This window comes from Lissotriton helveticus, chromosome 8, assembly GCF_964261635.1.
Source record: "Lissotriton helveticus chromosome 8, aLisHel1.1, whole genome shotgun sequence".
Taxonomy (NCBI): Eukaryota; Metazoa; Chordata; class Amphibia; order Caudata; family Salamandridae; genus Lissotriton; species Lissotriton helveticus.
The window spans coordinates 990,139,566-990,156,251 of NC_136069.1; the positions used below are offsets into that span (position 1 = coordinate 990,139,566).

At 45.9% G+C, this 16,686-nt stretch overlaps 1 protein-coding gene across 1 annotated transcript in view; it reads left to right on the plus strand.

Annotated features, from left to right (window-relative positions):
• The window catches only part of LOC144771844 (omega-amidase NIT2-like), a 355,442-nt gene that overhangs the window by 179,731 nt on the left and 159,025 nt on the right, over positions 1-16,686 (plus strand). Inside the window, exon 3 of the mRNA XM_078656108.1 lies at positions 5,312-5,386. Coding sequence (XP_078512234.1) covers positions 5,312-5,386 — 75 coding nt within the window. The remainder of the gene's footprint in view (positions 1-5,311; positions 5,387-16,686) is intronic.

Sequence of the window (16,686 nt, forward strand, 5' to 3'; positions counted from 1 at the left end):
TCTGGGCCTCAAGCGGAATGAATGACAAGTCTTTCCATAGCTGGCAAGGTTTCAGATTGGTTATGTGTGACATTTTCATAACTTCAGTGTACTTATGAGTGACATTCAAAAACTATGAGTGACACTTTTTTCGCGAGCAAAATCCAGCAATGACAATGAGGGAAACCTATAAATATCAGAAATGACACCTATTTGAGCAATAAGAAACTCTAAGACGATCTTTATTTATTTATTTTATTTTAAAGATTTATAGAGCGCATAGTCACCACGGGGGTATCCCAGCGCTTTAAACTTCTGCAAGCACCAGAAATGGAAGGGCAATATTTTCACAGGAGGGCCTAATCGTGATAAATGAATAGCACATTGCAGGTAAGTTTCAAACCAGTTTATTGAGTAAAAGAGCTTGTGAAGAAGTGCACCACAGCTGCAGACCCCGGACCCCAACTAATGAACAGCAAAAGTTCTAGACTGCTGAGCACATCTAGTACGGAACTGTGAGCAGAGCTGTAACTTAAAGGATCAGAATGACGATGCGACTCTGACTAAATAAAATAAAATTAGGAGATAAATACTCTGGCACTAGACAGAGCAAGCACCACCTCGGTATGGGCCAGTTCAGTCATGATGACTCTGGTCATACTGTGCTCTTTGCTTGCAGCTGATGTCTTTGATTACAGTTTTTAGGTCACTTTGTAGATTAGGATTTCTGTGACAAAAGCAGTAACCCTGGGATACCCACATAAAATACTGTTCTGTCATATACAGAATGCACGTTCTTTGCTACAGTCATTTGTTAACCATCTTACCTACTGTTGAGTCAAAAGTTACACAAGGTAACTCTGATTTTTCTCCCGCAGGAACATGATTGATCACTATATTATCTTTCACTTACTGACGGAGTCACTGAGTGCTGGGTTGGTTTCTGCTGTTCAGCCTGGTCGCTGCAGTCTATGGGGTCACTCACTGAAGACAGGTGCTCTGACAGTGTGATGTGCTGGAGACAGGAGTCAGTTACCTTTCTGGTGAGGTAAGGCTAGCACAGTGACACAGATGTTGCTGACCCATCTGCAGCTGTAGATCATGGTCAGGGTGAGAGGGCATGGCGTGGCACACTGTGTTCAGAGCTGTGCCCAACGCCTTTAGAGACACAGCACCCGTTGTCAGTGTCACCATGACTGGCACAGCCACCGGCAAAAGGAGATCATGGAGGTTGAATAATTTTAAATTCTTCCGGTGGCAGAAGCAATTTCGGGTCGTTGCAAGCATTTGAAATTAAAAGAACCTGCTGCCGCTCAGCCTGCACGGACCTGAAGCCTTTCGTTGAGAGTGTCTAGAGGTGAAGCGGCTGCCAAAGGTCCGTGAGGGCTGGAGGAGTGGACAGGAGTATCCGTCCTGGTCAGTGCACTTCTTTCTTACAAGAGCCAGGAGCACCCCTGCATCAGCCTGGGGCTGGTGCCATGATTAACGCGGCAGAGACGAAATCTGCTCAACACGCGCCCGGCCCATCACACAAGTGTTAGAGGCCGAGGCCGGACCTGGCCACAGCAGACAACTAGTTAGTGTTAGCCAGCAGAGCTGCAGTGGGGGCCGACGTCTGGCCAACCTTCCCACCGCAACCACCGCCCCTCCAGCTGTGGCTGGTGCAGAAATGTCACATTTTATATTATTTATGCATTTTTATATAGTGCAAACTTTACATGGACATGCATAGCAGACCGCTATGGCTACACCGTCAGAAGAGACCAGACCAAATCTTAAATGACGGTTTGGAGACATGAACGCAGAACCAGGAGGCCAGAAAGCCGGCTGCACTCCCAAGCTTGAAGAGCGTAGGAATCGTGCGTGCACGCGCCGGGCCAGCGAGGCCTCTGTGCTTAAGCAAGTGATAGTACACCCCAAGTCAAGTATGTTTGTAGTGCACCAAGGAGCCCCCTCCTTTCAGAGACAAATGAAGGATGGCTTGGAGGAGTAAACAGTTTGTTGAATATTCCTTAACATGTAATTGCAGGAAACAGAGGAGCAGCCTCCTCAAACCCCGGAAGCTGCCAGACTCCACCACACAACCTGATTGGGCTGATATCTCCGTCAGGGAGTCGCGCTTCGGGGAAATCAATTTCAAATGTGAAACATCGTAATTGTCAGGGACTGTCCGGGACTATGTCGGAAACACAGTCAAGGACTTGGGCAAGGACTGGGTAGAAAACGTACACAGAAAGAGTAGTACAGCGCTGCCCAGGATCACACTGGAAGTCCAAGGAGAAAAGGGGATCCAAAGGGAAGCCTGTACAAGTCAACTAAATGGCTAAGACTCAAAGGATGAGCACTCAAAAGACAATTTAGCATTTAGAAAGCCTACACCCAGGATGGAAGTGCAGACATGTATACATATATATATACACAAACAACATTAACAATAAAGGGAATGAATGCAAATATCCACATATAGGATATGCATGGAAAGGCAGGGTCTGTGGAGCTGATACCTATGGTGATGTTATAAATGTAACTCAAATACAATGCTCCAAGTGAACAAGAAACAACACCTAGGTTGTCAGCTGTGCCCACGGATCCTGACGATCGAATAGGAACACGCAAGGTAGTAACAGCAAGGGGGTAGAACTAAATACAAGCACAACAGACAAGGAGCTAGCAAGGAGAAGTGGGAAGGAAATCACAGGACACACTTGGCAGAAAGCAAGTAACAAACATACAAGGTAATAGAAGCAAGACAGCAGGAATAGAAAAACTGTAAATTAGGAACTGGAACCAATGAAATGGGAAGAAAAGGGATGTATGACGGTCCGACGCGTACCGTCACAACGCGTGCTTTTACAACGCATCCCTTACAACGCAAGTCGTTACCACGACTTGCGTTGGGGGCGCGGATTAAGAATAGTATAATTTACTATTCTAACACCAGTCCCCGTGGACACTAGGGAAGGTGTTGGAATAGTAAATATACTATTCTTAATCCTCTAGCGCCCTCCAGCGCAAGTCGTGGTTACGACTTGCGTTGTAAGGGACGCGTTGTAAAAGCCTTGCGTTGTAAAATCCGCGGGGTAAAGGATGTTTCTCGAAGAAAAGCAGGGACTGGAAAAGGATATACAGAAGGGGAGGCTACAAGGGTATACTAGAATAGAGTTGAATCAGGAATCAAGAAAACACAGTAGCATGGAAGGCTGTGCTGGAGCAGAAACAAGAATTGAGCAAAAGCTCAAAAGTCAAGGTAGCACTGCAGGCAGTGCTAGTTCGAGGAAACAGGAAATAGCTACAGCTCAGGAAGAAAAGAGTTAAGAGAGCACTGCAAGCAGTGCAAATCAGGAAAAAGAAATAGCTGAAGCACCGGAATAGGAACAAAGAATAACTATAGCTCAGGAACTCAGGAAACAAGGTAGCACTGCAGGCAGTGCTAATTCAGGCACAAGGAATAGCTATAGCTCAGGAATCAAGGAACAAGGATTAACTATAGCTCAGGAATTAAGGAATATCAAAAGCTCATGAAACCAGGACTGGTCTCACTGGAGCAAAGTTACAATAACCAATCTTGGCCTGAAGGGAGCTGGGGCTTAAAAGAGCTCACAGTAATCACATGCATCAGGTATGAGCAGGCTAGCAGCAGCCAGCCACATGTGAGCTGAATTCCTCCACCCATCCTTGGCCTGCAGGGGTGGAGACTAAGCAGTGAGCAGGTAATTCTAGGTAATGGAGTGTCAAACATGAGCAGGCTGCCTTCAAGCATGAGCAGGCTGGCTTTCACAAAATCCAGCATGCATTGGGAATGGATGGCAATTTGCAAGTAGAATCCAAATGACCTTTGGTTTTTCCTGGAAGTCAGTATATGCATGAAGAGGAGGGTTTGGAAACTAATTATGACACTGGAGAGCCCCACAATTCAGCTCCCTGCTGGTGGGCACGAGAATGCAGGGAGCGAATCTTGACAGTAACAGCCTGCCAGCAGCTGATACAGCTGGCTCAGCCAGCCAAGCCCCAAGCCTGCCGGAGCAGCACGCATGCCACAGTGCACAGCGAGTCACTCCAGTGTTTAAATACAGTAGGCACAGCACTGACAGCTTGATATCTGAGGCGCTATGCCTATAATGCGTGACTTGACTGGGGGTGAGTGTTTGATTTCCTCCAACGCTCCGTTCATCATTCCCTTTGGTATCGCTTTGTTCACCCTAAGTTGGCAGGGTGGGTCCTTTGCTCTCTTTGCCACTGGATTCAAGCTAGCCTGGCTGATGACGACTGATTAGCCAGAAACCGGTCCCAGGATGCTTGTTTCCGTTCCAGGGAAGACATGGCTTAGCAGTTCGGGCTGGACTGTTTCCATGAGGCACAGGGTCAGACTGATTTGCATATGGCTATGTCCGAACTGGGGTGGTGGAGTGAGCTAAAGAATAATGATGGATTAAACCCAGATCAGTTGACTAGGGGTGAGTGTTTGATTTGCTCTAACGCTCCGTCCATCATCCCCTTTGGTATCGCTTTGTTTGCCCTAAGTTGGCAGGGTATGCCCAGGCGTGGGTCCCTTGCTCTCTTTGCCACTGGATTCAAGCTAGCCTGGCTGATGACGGCTGATTAGCCAGAAACCGCTCCCAGGATGCTTGTTTCCGGTCCAGGGAAGACATGGCTTGGCAGTTTGAGCTGGACTGTTCCCATGAGGCACAGGGTCAGACTGATTTTCATATGGCCATGTCTGAACTGGGGTGGTGTAGTGAGCCATGTAGTTAAAAGAAAAAGGCATAACTAAATTGTGTGGTTAGAGTATTGGAAAGAATATGACTATTGTCAATTTTGCCCATTATTTTTGCAATCACTTTCTGTTTTCATCCTTAGACTGAAAGGTTGTCTTAGCTGAGGTGCTCTGTCTATAGATTCTCAGGTCAGACGAGCATGCCAATATGTCTGAACCACATGTAGCTTATCTCATGGTGGGGAGAATTTTGAATAAAGCATGTTTATTTACGTGTTTCCATATCTGCATGTCTCTTCACCATGAACTTATCTATAAATGTAATCACTCTTGCGCCTTTCATGTTTGCAGTTTCCTATATAGACGTGTAGGTGTACATTTGGAAATGAACATATATCTTTGACAAAATATTCCTGAATTTGATGCTTGTTCCTTATGCTTAAATAGATATTTATGAGGAGTATAACACTGTTAAAAAAAATTATGAACTTTATCCTAGGATAAGGACTTCAGATGCTCCATCCTATTTATATGTAAACTGAAAAAAATTGAAATCAACACACAGAAAATAAAATTGTTAAGTTCTTACTAAACTCCAACACATGTCTTTCTCAACAGCTTACTGTAAAGTAGGTGTGGGCATCTGCTATGATATCAGATTTGCTGAGCTTGCTCAAATTTATACCAAAAAAGGTAAGAATCCTGGCTTTAATCTGAACATAATTGAAGTAATAGGTGGTGCTGTGTATTTATTTATTTTTTTATTTATTTTGAAAGTTTTATAGAGCGCGAACAAGATCCTTGCGGATATCAGAGTGCTTTACACACATATCGGTTATATATACAACAAAGAGGTTACTTATCCAGCAAATAAAGTAGACAGATCAGGAAGACAAAACATTTTGTGCACCGTAGATCAAAAAGTGCACGTATGTTAACAAATAAAAAACAGTTTTATTCTGCAGCCTTTTATGCCCAACTGTCTGGACTAGGTTTCGAGTTTTGGAAAGACAACATTGAGACAAAAACTGTCTGGGCTACTGTGAGAAAGTGGCTCTATATGTACTGAACCAAAGTAAGAGGAGGAATGCTGCACTTTTGCTCATTTATTGTACACCGTTTTTTTCTACCAAAAGGAAGCTACATGTAAATTCAGACGGTAGGTTACATGAATGCAGAAGTTCCATTGTTAAAAAAAGTGTAAGAATTTACAAGTAAAATTATAGGCAAACAATGGGGTGGCAGAATGAACAGGTGGAAACGGATAGATTTGTTTATGAGGTGGGTTTGCAGAAGTTTCTAAAAATGTCAGTAGTTGGTGGAAGCATTGCTGTGATTATGCATGTAGTTAACGATGCATGTTCTTAACATCAGGTTGTATACACTAAATAAATTCGAAAATGAAAATTGTAAATTGTCCTTGATTGGTAGAGTCATAGGTTGGTTAGTGCATAGACAGGAGAGCGGAATGAGTGAACATTTAAAATAAATATTGTACTGATATGCAAATAGAGAAAACTTTGTTGGAAGGTAGGATCTTTCTAGCATGGTTACCCCCACTTTTCGCTTGGTGTCAGTGTGTTTTTGACTAGTCTGACTGGGATCTTGCTAATTAGGACCCCAGGCACTGTGCTTTCTCCCTAAATTGACCATGATAAGTACTCCTGTACATCAACAGGTGGTGGTTTACCCTAGTAAGTCCCTAGAATAGGGTACCTGAGGCACCCAGTGCATAGGTACACCAGGGGTCTCCCATGGGCTGCAGCATGTATTGTGCCACCCAATGGAGGCCACTTAAACTGTGACTACAGGCTGTGTGTGTTGGTGCTTGCACCTCTCACAACAGATATGTTTCCTTATATCGGGTTACTACACTTAAGAACTATATGTCACCCCTATGGCAGGCTCTTCAGTCACCTGTATTAATAGGACGCCCCTGTAAATCCCAGAGTCGATTCTCCAGGCTTAGTAAGTGTGGTCAGCTATTTTACTACATATAGTGGACATCCGTCAGTATGAGATGTCTAGCTATATAGTGGCTGCACCAAACCCAGTCATGATTTGTATCAAACATGTTGGACTCATACCCCAACACAGATTCCAGTGTTGGAAGTATGATCCCAATGTACTGGGGGGCTCCCTTTGGGTACGCCCATATATTACCGGTATCAGCTTTTCAGGGTCTGAGAGTAAGCTAGTGCTACTGCCGACCACAGACATGATAATGCCCTCCTGCTGCTTAGCTGAGCTCGAGCTGGGGAAGGTACAACAATAGGTATCCTATCACAAGGAGGTGTGACCACCTTTCCGACAGGACTCAGTTTATCGGGATTGCCAGCACCACCAGACTGCTTTGAAGGGCACATTTGGTGCCCTTCTTGCATACTTCAGTGTAAGCCAGTTCAGGGAGCCCCTGGCTCCCTCTCTGGTGCTTAACTGGACAAAGGACATAGGAGTATTCTCCCCTCTGTCCGTCCCCTCCTCTGGGAGGGACTCCAGAGTAGTTCCAACCCTTTCCAATGGGTACTTAAGGGCTTACCTGTGGGTGGTTCCATAGATTCATCGTGGGACAAGACTCAAGCCTGAAACCATGTAGCTCTTCGTCCGTCTGGACATTTGGACTTTGCTTGGCTTCACCTGGAACCAAGGCTTCATCAAGGAAGAATACTGCTGCACCTTGTCTTGCTGTTCTGCAAGTCTTCTTCGTCATCTGTGTCTGTGCTTCTTCCAGAATCTTCACCAGATCTGTAGGCATCAAGGACACTCAAAGTATTCTCCCTTGGAGTGAAGGGGCCACTCCCTGCATCTGCAGGCACATCAACAAAGCTGACCAGTCTGCTGCTCCTAACGTCTCTCAGACTTCTAAAGGCTCAGCAACACAGGTGGTGGTTCTGCAACTCCCTTGATGCCTGACCTGTCCTCACTACAATTTGGAGGCCTGTAGCCCTCGTCGGAATGGCTGGGACCGAATCCCTGTGCACCACTTTGACTTGCTGTTGCCAAAGCTTGTTGGCTGTGCACTCCAGAGATCTTCAGGCTACAAGAAGCTCCTGCCTTCAGCATCTCTTCCTGCCAAGTACAGCGTCCTCAACAAATCCTCTGCACAATGGGCCTTCCTTCTTGGTGAGCTTCTCAAGGTCGTCTTGAGACTCCTGTGCGTTAGGCTTGTGGGTCCTCCTGAGGGTCTTTTCCTGCTTCAGTAGGCTTCCCTGCTTGTTAGGGCCTGCTTTGACTCTCCTGCTTGTGGTGAGACCCTTGGACCGTGCTGGTCCCACAGATGCTCCTTCTTCATTCTCCATGCCAGTTACAGCTACTGAGGCTTGTTGGTGCTTTTGCCGGACACAAACCCCCTGGTCATCGACATTTGATGTGGGACAGCTCATGTACGTCTCCTGGTCTTCCTCAGCGTCACCTGGTCCTCACAGCTGCAGCGACAAGGTCACAGTTCACTCATCTGAACCGTCCGACATCGGTGGGCATTGCTCTTCTGTGTCTCCTGGTCACTCCTGAGTGGCATAGACTCTGTCCCCTCTGCTTGCAGGTTCTTTATTTCCAGAATACACCCTTGAATTCCACCATACTTCTTCACCTTCTTTTCCAGAGTCACTTTTCTCCAAGTCTTACATTGTTGTCTATGGAAGTTTACGATGTTTCTTCACCCCTATGCACCTGGCTTCCCTGGTGTAGGTAACATGGTCTCCAGGGCATCCACGGGTGGGGTGGCTCTCCAACCTTACGTCCTCCCAGGGAATTCTTTGGCGTCCTCTGGAAAGGGTCCTTAAGCCTTGGAATTGTATTTTGTAATGCATCGCTTTTAAGATATTTACTTATCGAAATAAAGCTTTTACAAACAAAAACCTTATGCAAAACTGCAACTGCGACTTCTCCATTGACTTCCATTGGGCATGCAGCTGTGTTCCCACTCTGCAAACAGCCTCCGTACTAACCTTGGGTGGTTTCTGGTGTCCCGGCTCCTCTGGGTCTTCTGGTCCAAGCCCCGTCATCTCCTGCAGTTCACATTCCACTTTCATAATATATGGTTTGGTCTCCCCTGGAGACCACTGATTTTTGTGCTACCTACCTTATTACAATTGAAGTGTGTTTGTGTTGATATGTGTGGGTGGGAGAGATACCAATGTGTTAGTGAGTGTTGTGAAATAAATAGACATATTTTTATATACACACTGTGGGGTTCTTTTTCATTTAACTTAAACTACATGATTAACTGGTAAGACAAGCTGCTTAACTCCGTCAAGATAAGCCTGAATGCTGCTCTCCACAACTACTACTTTGAGAGCTTTCTATGGTTATCAAAGACCACTAAAACCACCATAAGGGTTGCCTGGATTAGTGCAAGGTGCATCACTTAAATATGTGTGCACCATATACTAAGCCAGCCTCCTATACACTACAACTGGAGTTCTGTATCTAAAATGTTTTTTACCTTTGACCTCAGAGTTTTCCTAGGCAGAAATATGTCAGCTCTGTAAAATAGGAGAAATGCTTAGAACCAGGCATGTGAAGCAGAGTGACCTTTCTTGATTTTTCTCTAATGTAAATTGCTACATAGTGATTGTTTCATGTGCAGATGGATTATATTTTTAACACATTCTGAAGCCAGCATGGATTCTTTGTAAGTTAGTTTAGGTGACTTCTTTGTACATTAATCTAGGCAGTTGGGCAATAACCATTTCAGTCATTCCCTGCAGAATGTTGAGCATGAAACATTTCTGTCTACCTGTTGAAAGGTGATGACACTACTATACCCTTTCACAGCACTGGGGACACAACATAGTCATCAGTGTCCCCTCATAGGAGTTAGACCATCTCTCCTCTCCTTGTTTCCTCAACATATCAGAATAACGACTGGCCAAACCAGGTCTCATTGCACATAATACATCATCCAATGCTTACCAGGGCACAGCAAAGACAAATTACTGATGGATACATATGACTTGTGGATTCCTCACCTTTTGAATTACCCCCATGCGCAGCATTCCATGGAAACTTTTCTTCTCAGCTCTCTCACATTGATGGGATGTCACAATGGAACGGCTCATCACGCGACTCCGCATGACGTCATTGGTGCCATAAGAAGACCTCGTTGGCGTGCTGAAGTCAGTTCCCTTTTTTTGCGTGCAGTCGACACGTAATGTTTATTTCCAGGGTTCTCCAACTCTGAGAGGTTCGTTGTTGCAAGTCTTCGTATTTTTCTAGCAGCGACAGTGGCTGCGCAGATGAAATCCAGATTCAAGCCATGCAGGAAATGTGAAGGGCAATATGTCTTTTACTGACCCTCATGATGACTGTTTGTGGTGTTTCTTGTCGGACCACGATATTTGGAAGTGTTCGTCATGTGGGAGCATGGACCCCAAGCCATTAAAGTAGAGGGAGGCCGTATTGTTCATGGCCAAAGCCAAGAAGCAAAAAGGGGGTCAGAGAAGCTTGTCCTGATCCAAGTCACCGACTCCGCATACCTCGAAGTCGTCGAGGAAGCATAAGAAGAAGCCGCTCCATGGGTCCCAGCATCATTCGCCGAAAGATGAGTGTCGGGTGGGCCCTGACGACTTACACCCCAATGCACACCTCCTACCTCGGATGGAAGTCTCAGCTGTAAAAATCAAGAACCGCTCAGGAGATAGTCCAGTTAATCCATGGTCTGGGAACTCTTCCCTACAGGCAAACAGAGGCGGTCCGGAAGAAGAAAACCAATCAGACGACTCGCCAGATAAAGAAAAGGTGGAACAGAAAGGAGAGGAACATCATATCAAGGAGACCGGTAGGCGGAACTCGGAGGAGTTGCGGAATGCCAAAGAAGAAGGACCGTAAAAGACGCTGCAGGGGATCGAGGGGGCCAGCGGAGTCCAGGATGGTGAAGAAGAAGACAAGGAGTGGTCCGAAGAGTGGTGGATTCTCCCCAGGAAAGGCGTGAACGCTGCTGCAACTCAGGAGAGTTACGGTTCGGACGGTGAGTGACGCCATACGCAAGCCAGGCCTGGGTGGGGTGGGGTTGCGGGATGACACAGGAGCATTGCTTGTTTGCTTGCACTTGGGGTGATTCACAAAGATAATACCGCCAGTATTTTGGTTTAGAGCCATTTTTTTCCCTTCTCCCACAATACCGTACTTGCTTTTTCCTCCCTCATCACTCCCTTTCTCGTGGCGTAGTGAAGCACCTGTGAAGGAACAGGTCACGGGACCTAAGCACTCTGGCAATTAGTCTCAATAGAATGATGTGCGCTGTTTCGAACACCGGGTAGTTTTCAAACTTCTTTTTCACACCTGGTGTGGTGGTATATCCTTAATACAAATAATCTCAGACTCAGTGCGGACTACTTACTGTACTTTCTATTCTTGATTCGAGCTTCCTGGGGGATGGCTGGCTGTTCAACAAAGACTACCCAGATCAGAACAGAGAAAAAAGAACCAGGGGGCCACAGCCAAGTGACCAGATTCTCACTCAGAAAAACTGTTTTGTGAGAAGAACCGCAATAAACCATAATCATTGACAAACCAATCAAGCTTCCTAGCTTCTATTTCCGCCTATCCCTCCCACTGGTGGTGTCTGAAGTGGGATTGAAAGAAATGGAGGCGGTTATGAATAAAATGGCGGACAACCAGGAAAAATTAGGGAAAATCATGGAAATGTTATTGGCGGTCGCCGAAGAAGACAGGGAGAAATTACACAAGACTCTCACTGAACAAGAGATGGTAATAGGCAAGCTAGCGGAGACTCTTGGTCAACAGAGGGCCCATACCACTCTTCCCTCTCTTGTAATGCAAAAATACATTAGTGGGAAGACCCAGATATTTTTCTCAAACTTTGAGAGAATGGCCAGAGCGACAGCCTGGCCCCTAGATAAATGGGGGCAGTATCTCGGACCGCTTCAATCAGGAGACCTTCAGTCCACCTACCAAGCAGCCAGTCCATTAGGTATGACCCCTTAGAAAGAGGTTAAGAAAAGCATACTAGAACGTATAGGAATCTAGAAAGAAACTTACAGTATCCGTTTAAGCCAGATACGAAAGGGACCCCAGAAAACCCAAAGAGCCTTATATTACAGGGTAAGAGATATGGTGGATCACTGGTTAAAACACATGATAGCAACTGAGGAAGAGATCATGGAGAAAGTATACTTGGAGCAGTACCTATCTTCATTATACCCCCTATTAAAAAAGGGGTGCAACAGCACACTCAGTTGACCCTAGAACAGGCGGTTGAAATTACCAGTGCTTTTAGAAGAGCACAAGAGTCAGAAGGGGAAAGAGGACATTCTGTGGAGACATCAAGAAAGGGGACTGTCCAATAGAACAGCTAGAGCTCTCCTTCTGAAAAAGCCAGAAACAGTGACCCTTTTACCAGGGCTTTTACCTATTGCTCCAAGACCCCTACCACCCCACCCAGGGCCCCTGTGTTTCCACTGGGGGATGTTCGGACATATCGCAAGAGTTTCTCCCCAAAAGGAGGAACTCATGGAGGTGGATTTGACTAGGATCCTATCTGTGTATGCCAGAGGAACATAAAACCATCCCCTATTATTGACAGGTTTGAGTCAACGGGGAACCCAGGGAGGCATTGATCGACATCGGCTGTCTTCAGAGTGTCATACAACCCAAAGCAATCCCAGGAGGGGTACGAAACACACAACGAGTTGTACATATTCAGTGTGTGCACGAGGACCAAAAGCCGTATTCGACCACAGAAGTCCAGATACAACACAACCCCACGGTCCAACCGGTATCACTCAAAGTAGGTCTCATTCCTAAGCTTCCCGAAATCCTGGTCCTAGGGAACTATTGCCCTTATATAGAGGACTTATTAAAAGAAACAAGGTCATGTGAAGGTGAATGGAGAGAAACTGCTCCATTTGCTTTCCTTACGGATCAAAAATGGCCGCCGGCTAAACTGAAGAAAAGTTAAGGACAGAGAAGGAAAGAAAAGAAAGAATGGACCCAAGTTGCAGTGGCGAAAACTAAAGACAGCTGCATTTGGGAGCAGGATCAGAAGGTCCATGTAGCACAAAGAGAAGATCACACACTCAAAGAGGCCTGGAACCAGGCAGTAGAGATAGAAGATGACCAGCATGCAGGTCCCCAGTTCGTGATAAAAAGAGGGTTACTGTATCGAAAGGGAAGAAAAGAGCAGAGAACATAGCTACTAGTTCCCCAAGACTTTAGGGAAAAAGTTCTATTTCTTGCTCATAGTCTTCTCCTTGGGGGACATTTTGGAGGGGAGGAAACTGAGAAGATATTTTAGAGCAATTCTATTGGCTCGGTATTTACCATCAAGTACGAAAATACTGCAGGGAGTGTCCCACATGCCAAAAGAACAGCAGGTATATACCCCCAAAAGCCTCTTTACTATCCCTTCCAATTATAGAAGAGCCATTCTTGAGGTTGGGAATGGATTTGATCGGACCGCTCTTACCCTCACGCAGTGGGTGTCGGTATGTCTTGGTTATCGTAGATTACGCTACAGGATTCCTGGAGGCAATAGCATTAAGATACACCAATGCAACCAAAATAGTGAAGGCAGTGATCACTGTGTTCTCCAGGGTGGGATTCCTAAATGAGATTAGAACAGTCCAGGGAACCCCTTTTGTCTTCAAATTAATGACACAAGTCTGTCAACATCTAAACATAAAGCAAATACGTTTGGTGGCCTACCATCCTCAAACAGACGGATTGGTGGAGGGATATATCGCCACCCTTAAGACCACTCTAAAAAAAACTACTTGAATTAGAAACCTGTAAATGGGAAGACATATTGCCTTTAGTGCTTTTTGCCATGCGGTGCAAGCAACAGAAGAGCACGAGGTACTCCCCTTTTGAACTTCTATACGAGAGACAGCCTCGTACCTTGCTGGACATGGCAAAAGAGGAATGGGAGGAGGAAGCGGCGGGAGTTAAACCCCTACCCGAGTATGTGTGGAATCTAAAGTCGCATCTACACCAAATCAGGAGTATAGTGAGGACCCATTTGGAGCAAGCATAAGAAGCCCAAAAGAAGCAGTATGACAAAAAGGCCACTGAACGATCCTCAAATATCGGGGACATTGTCGTACTGATGATGCCTACATCTGACCATAAGTTATTAAGACAATGGCAGGGCCCCTTTAAAATGATAGACAAAGGAACCCATGTTACATACCGCCTGGAACTTGACCACGAAAATAAAAAGAATACCCAGATCTGTAACACAAACTTGCTTAAAAAATGGCAAGGTACTAAACCAGGTATGATAGGAAAAATAGAAGATTCGCCCCACTATTCCAACAAAGTATTGATACTGACCTGCCAATACCCCTTAGACAGGGGCTATGAAAGGAACTGTCTCCACTCCAGGATGTATTTTTAATAAACCCTGGGAAGACGACCCTAGTACATCGCAAATTCCATACCATCCCAGGATAGAAGGTACGACTCTGGAAACGGGTATTATTGAACCTTCACACAGTGGATGGTGTTCCCCCATTTTGATTTTACCCAGGGCAGATGGTTCTATTAGGTTTTGCATTGATTTTAGAGAAGTAGAAAAGATATCCCAATTCGATGCATCCCCTTTACCCCGTGTAGATGAAATGATCGAAAGATTGGCCCGTGTATATAAGTACACTTGACCAATGCAAGGGATACTGGCAGGTACCCCTACGAGAACAAGATAGAGAAAAAACAGCTTTCTCTACGCCTGGGGGTTTATATCACTTTACTATGCTCCCTTTTGGCCTGCATGGAGCTCCTGCTACCTTTCAGAGGCTGATGAAACGCATACTCAAACCGTATGAAGAATTCGCAGCCGCATACATTGATGACATCATCATTTATAGTGATACATGGGAACAATATGTACCCCATTTGTACAAAGTAATCCAAGCCCCAAAGGAGGGAGGACTGACTATCAATCCAGCTAAAAGCTATCTGGGTGGTTGTTCTGGTAAATACCTGGGATATCTTTAAGGGGAAAGACACATTAAGCCATAAGAGGAAAAGGTAGCGGCCATATCCAGACAAGCCTTTCCCCTCATGAAAAAAGATTTACGGGCCTTCTAAGGAATCCTAGGATATTATAGAAGGTTTATACCCTCGTTTTCCCAAATATCTAACCCACTGACTGATCTGCTCAGAAAAGATAAGAAGACAGAAAAAGAGCTTAGACAATGTAAATGTAAATGTACAGGAATTTATATAGCGCAAATCACCAAGCGGTTTCTAAGCGCTTGCTTAGGGAACCCGTCCTGGTATTCCCCTGTGAGATAACCCCGGCAGGGTATCCGCAAGGTGAAAGCCAGGCATCCCGCCCCAAGGGGCCGTTTTGGAGATTAAGCAAGCTATTGCCCAGAGTCGCAGAGTGTGAACCCGTGAATCGAGTAGGCACCGGAGCGAGAATTGTCGAGTCCATGGAAATTTTGTAGGACTCAAGACCCCGCCGAGCCGGGAATTGAACCCTGGTCCCGGGCTGACCTCTGCTTCCAGGTCTGCCTCCTCTAACCAGTGAGCCACACTTCTCCAATCCTCGGCCAAAGTAATGCAAGCCTTTTGCCAACTAAAAGAGGCACAGACAACTAAACCAGTACTCCTTAGCCCCGACTACAACACACCCTTCATCCTGCAAACATATGCCTCGGAATACGGCCTAGGAGTTTTCTTGTCCCAACATGACTCACAAGGGAATGAGAGGCCAATTATTCATATCAACTGCAAGTTGTTCCCCAGTGAAAAAAATTATGCAGTAGTTGAAAAAGAAGCCTTGGCCATCAAAAGGGCCATTGATTCCCTAATATATTACCTGGATGGCCTGGATGGCCAAGAATTTACTCTGTACACAGACCATGTGCCACTTGAGTGGCTCTCATGAAATAAAGGGGATAATGATCGGGTTTTAAGGTGGTTCTTAGCATTGCAACCCTTTAGATTCAACACCCTTCATCAGAAAAAAAAGGAACAAACCAATGCATATTTTCTCTCAAGGTATCCACTAGATCCATTTCTGGTAGACAAAGTTAGGGAAGGGGGATGTCGGGTGGGCCCTGACGACCTACACTCCAATGCACACCTCCTATCTCGAACGGAAGTCTCAGCCGTAAAAATCAAGAATTGCTCAGGAGATATTCTGGTTAATTCATGGTCCAAGAACTCTTCCCTACAGGGAGACGGAGGCGGTCCAAAAGAAGAGAACAAATCAGATGGCCCGCCGGATAAAGAAAAGGCTGAACAGGAAGGAGAGGAACGTCACGTGAAGGAGACTCGGAGGAGTTGCGGAACGCCAAAAAAGAAGGACCAGAAAAGACACTGCGGGGGATCGAGGAAGCTGGCAGAGTCCGGGACAGTGAAGAAGAAGATGAGGAGTGGTCCGAAGAGTTGTCGAATCCCCCCAGGAAAGGAGAGAACCCTGCCACAACTCAGGAGAGTTGCGGCTCGGACTGTGAGTGATGCCGTATGCGAGCAGGGCTGTGGGAAAGTCAGCCCATAACGCACCTGATGCCCAGGCTGCTGGCGCAGGACGCCTCTTAGTTCCCATCTTGAACAATTACCAAATAAAGAGACGGGCGCTGGAAGCAGGAAAACAAGAACAGAGTTTTATTTCTCATGAGGAGAGCCTGTCATTTCGGACACTCGCATAGTGTCTTCAGGAGGTGCTCTCTCCTCCCACCCTCCAGTTTCTCTGAGGCTTCGTCTTTTATACACATGTTTATGATGCACAAACATTCCTTATTACAATAAAGACACTTTGAAGTAGGAAAAAACATGCTTGGAATCCCAGCTTCAGGCCTATTCCCATACCAGTCGATCAGATGTCATCCTCCCCTCCTGAATGTAACAAGAGATTGTGATCTCTCAGCCGGACATTCCTACAGGACACGAGGGCAGGAGGGGATGATCAAATCAAAGGTTGGGCAGGCGATAAGATCGGGCACTTCGGCTGGTGTATCACGATTTTGTTATGCTGGGCAGGAAAAGGGGGGGTGCACATTCACGAGGCTTGGTCTTAGGAC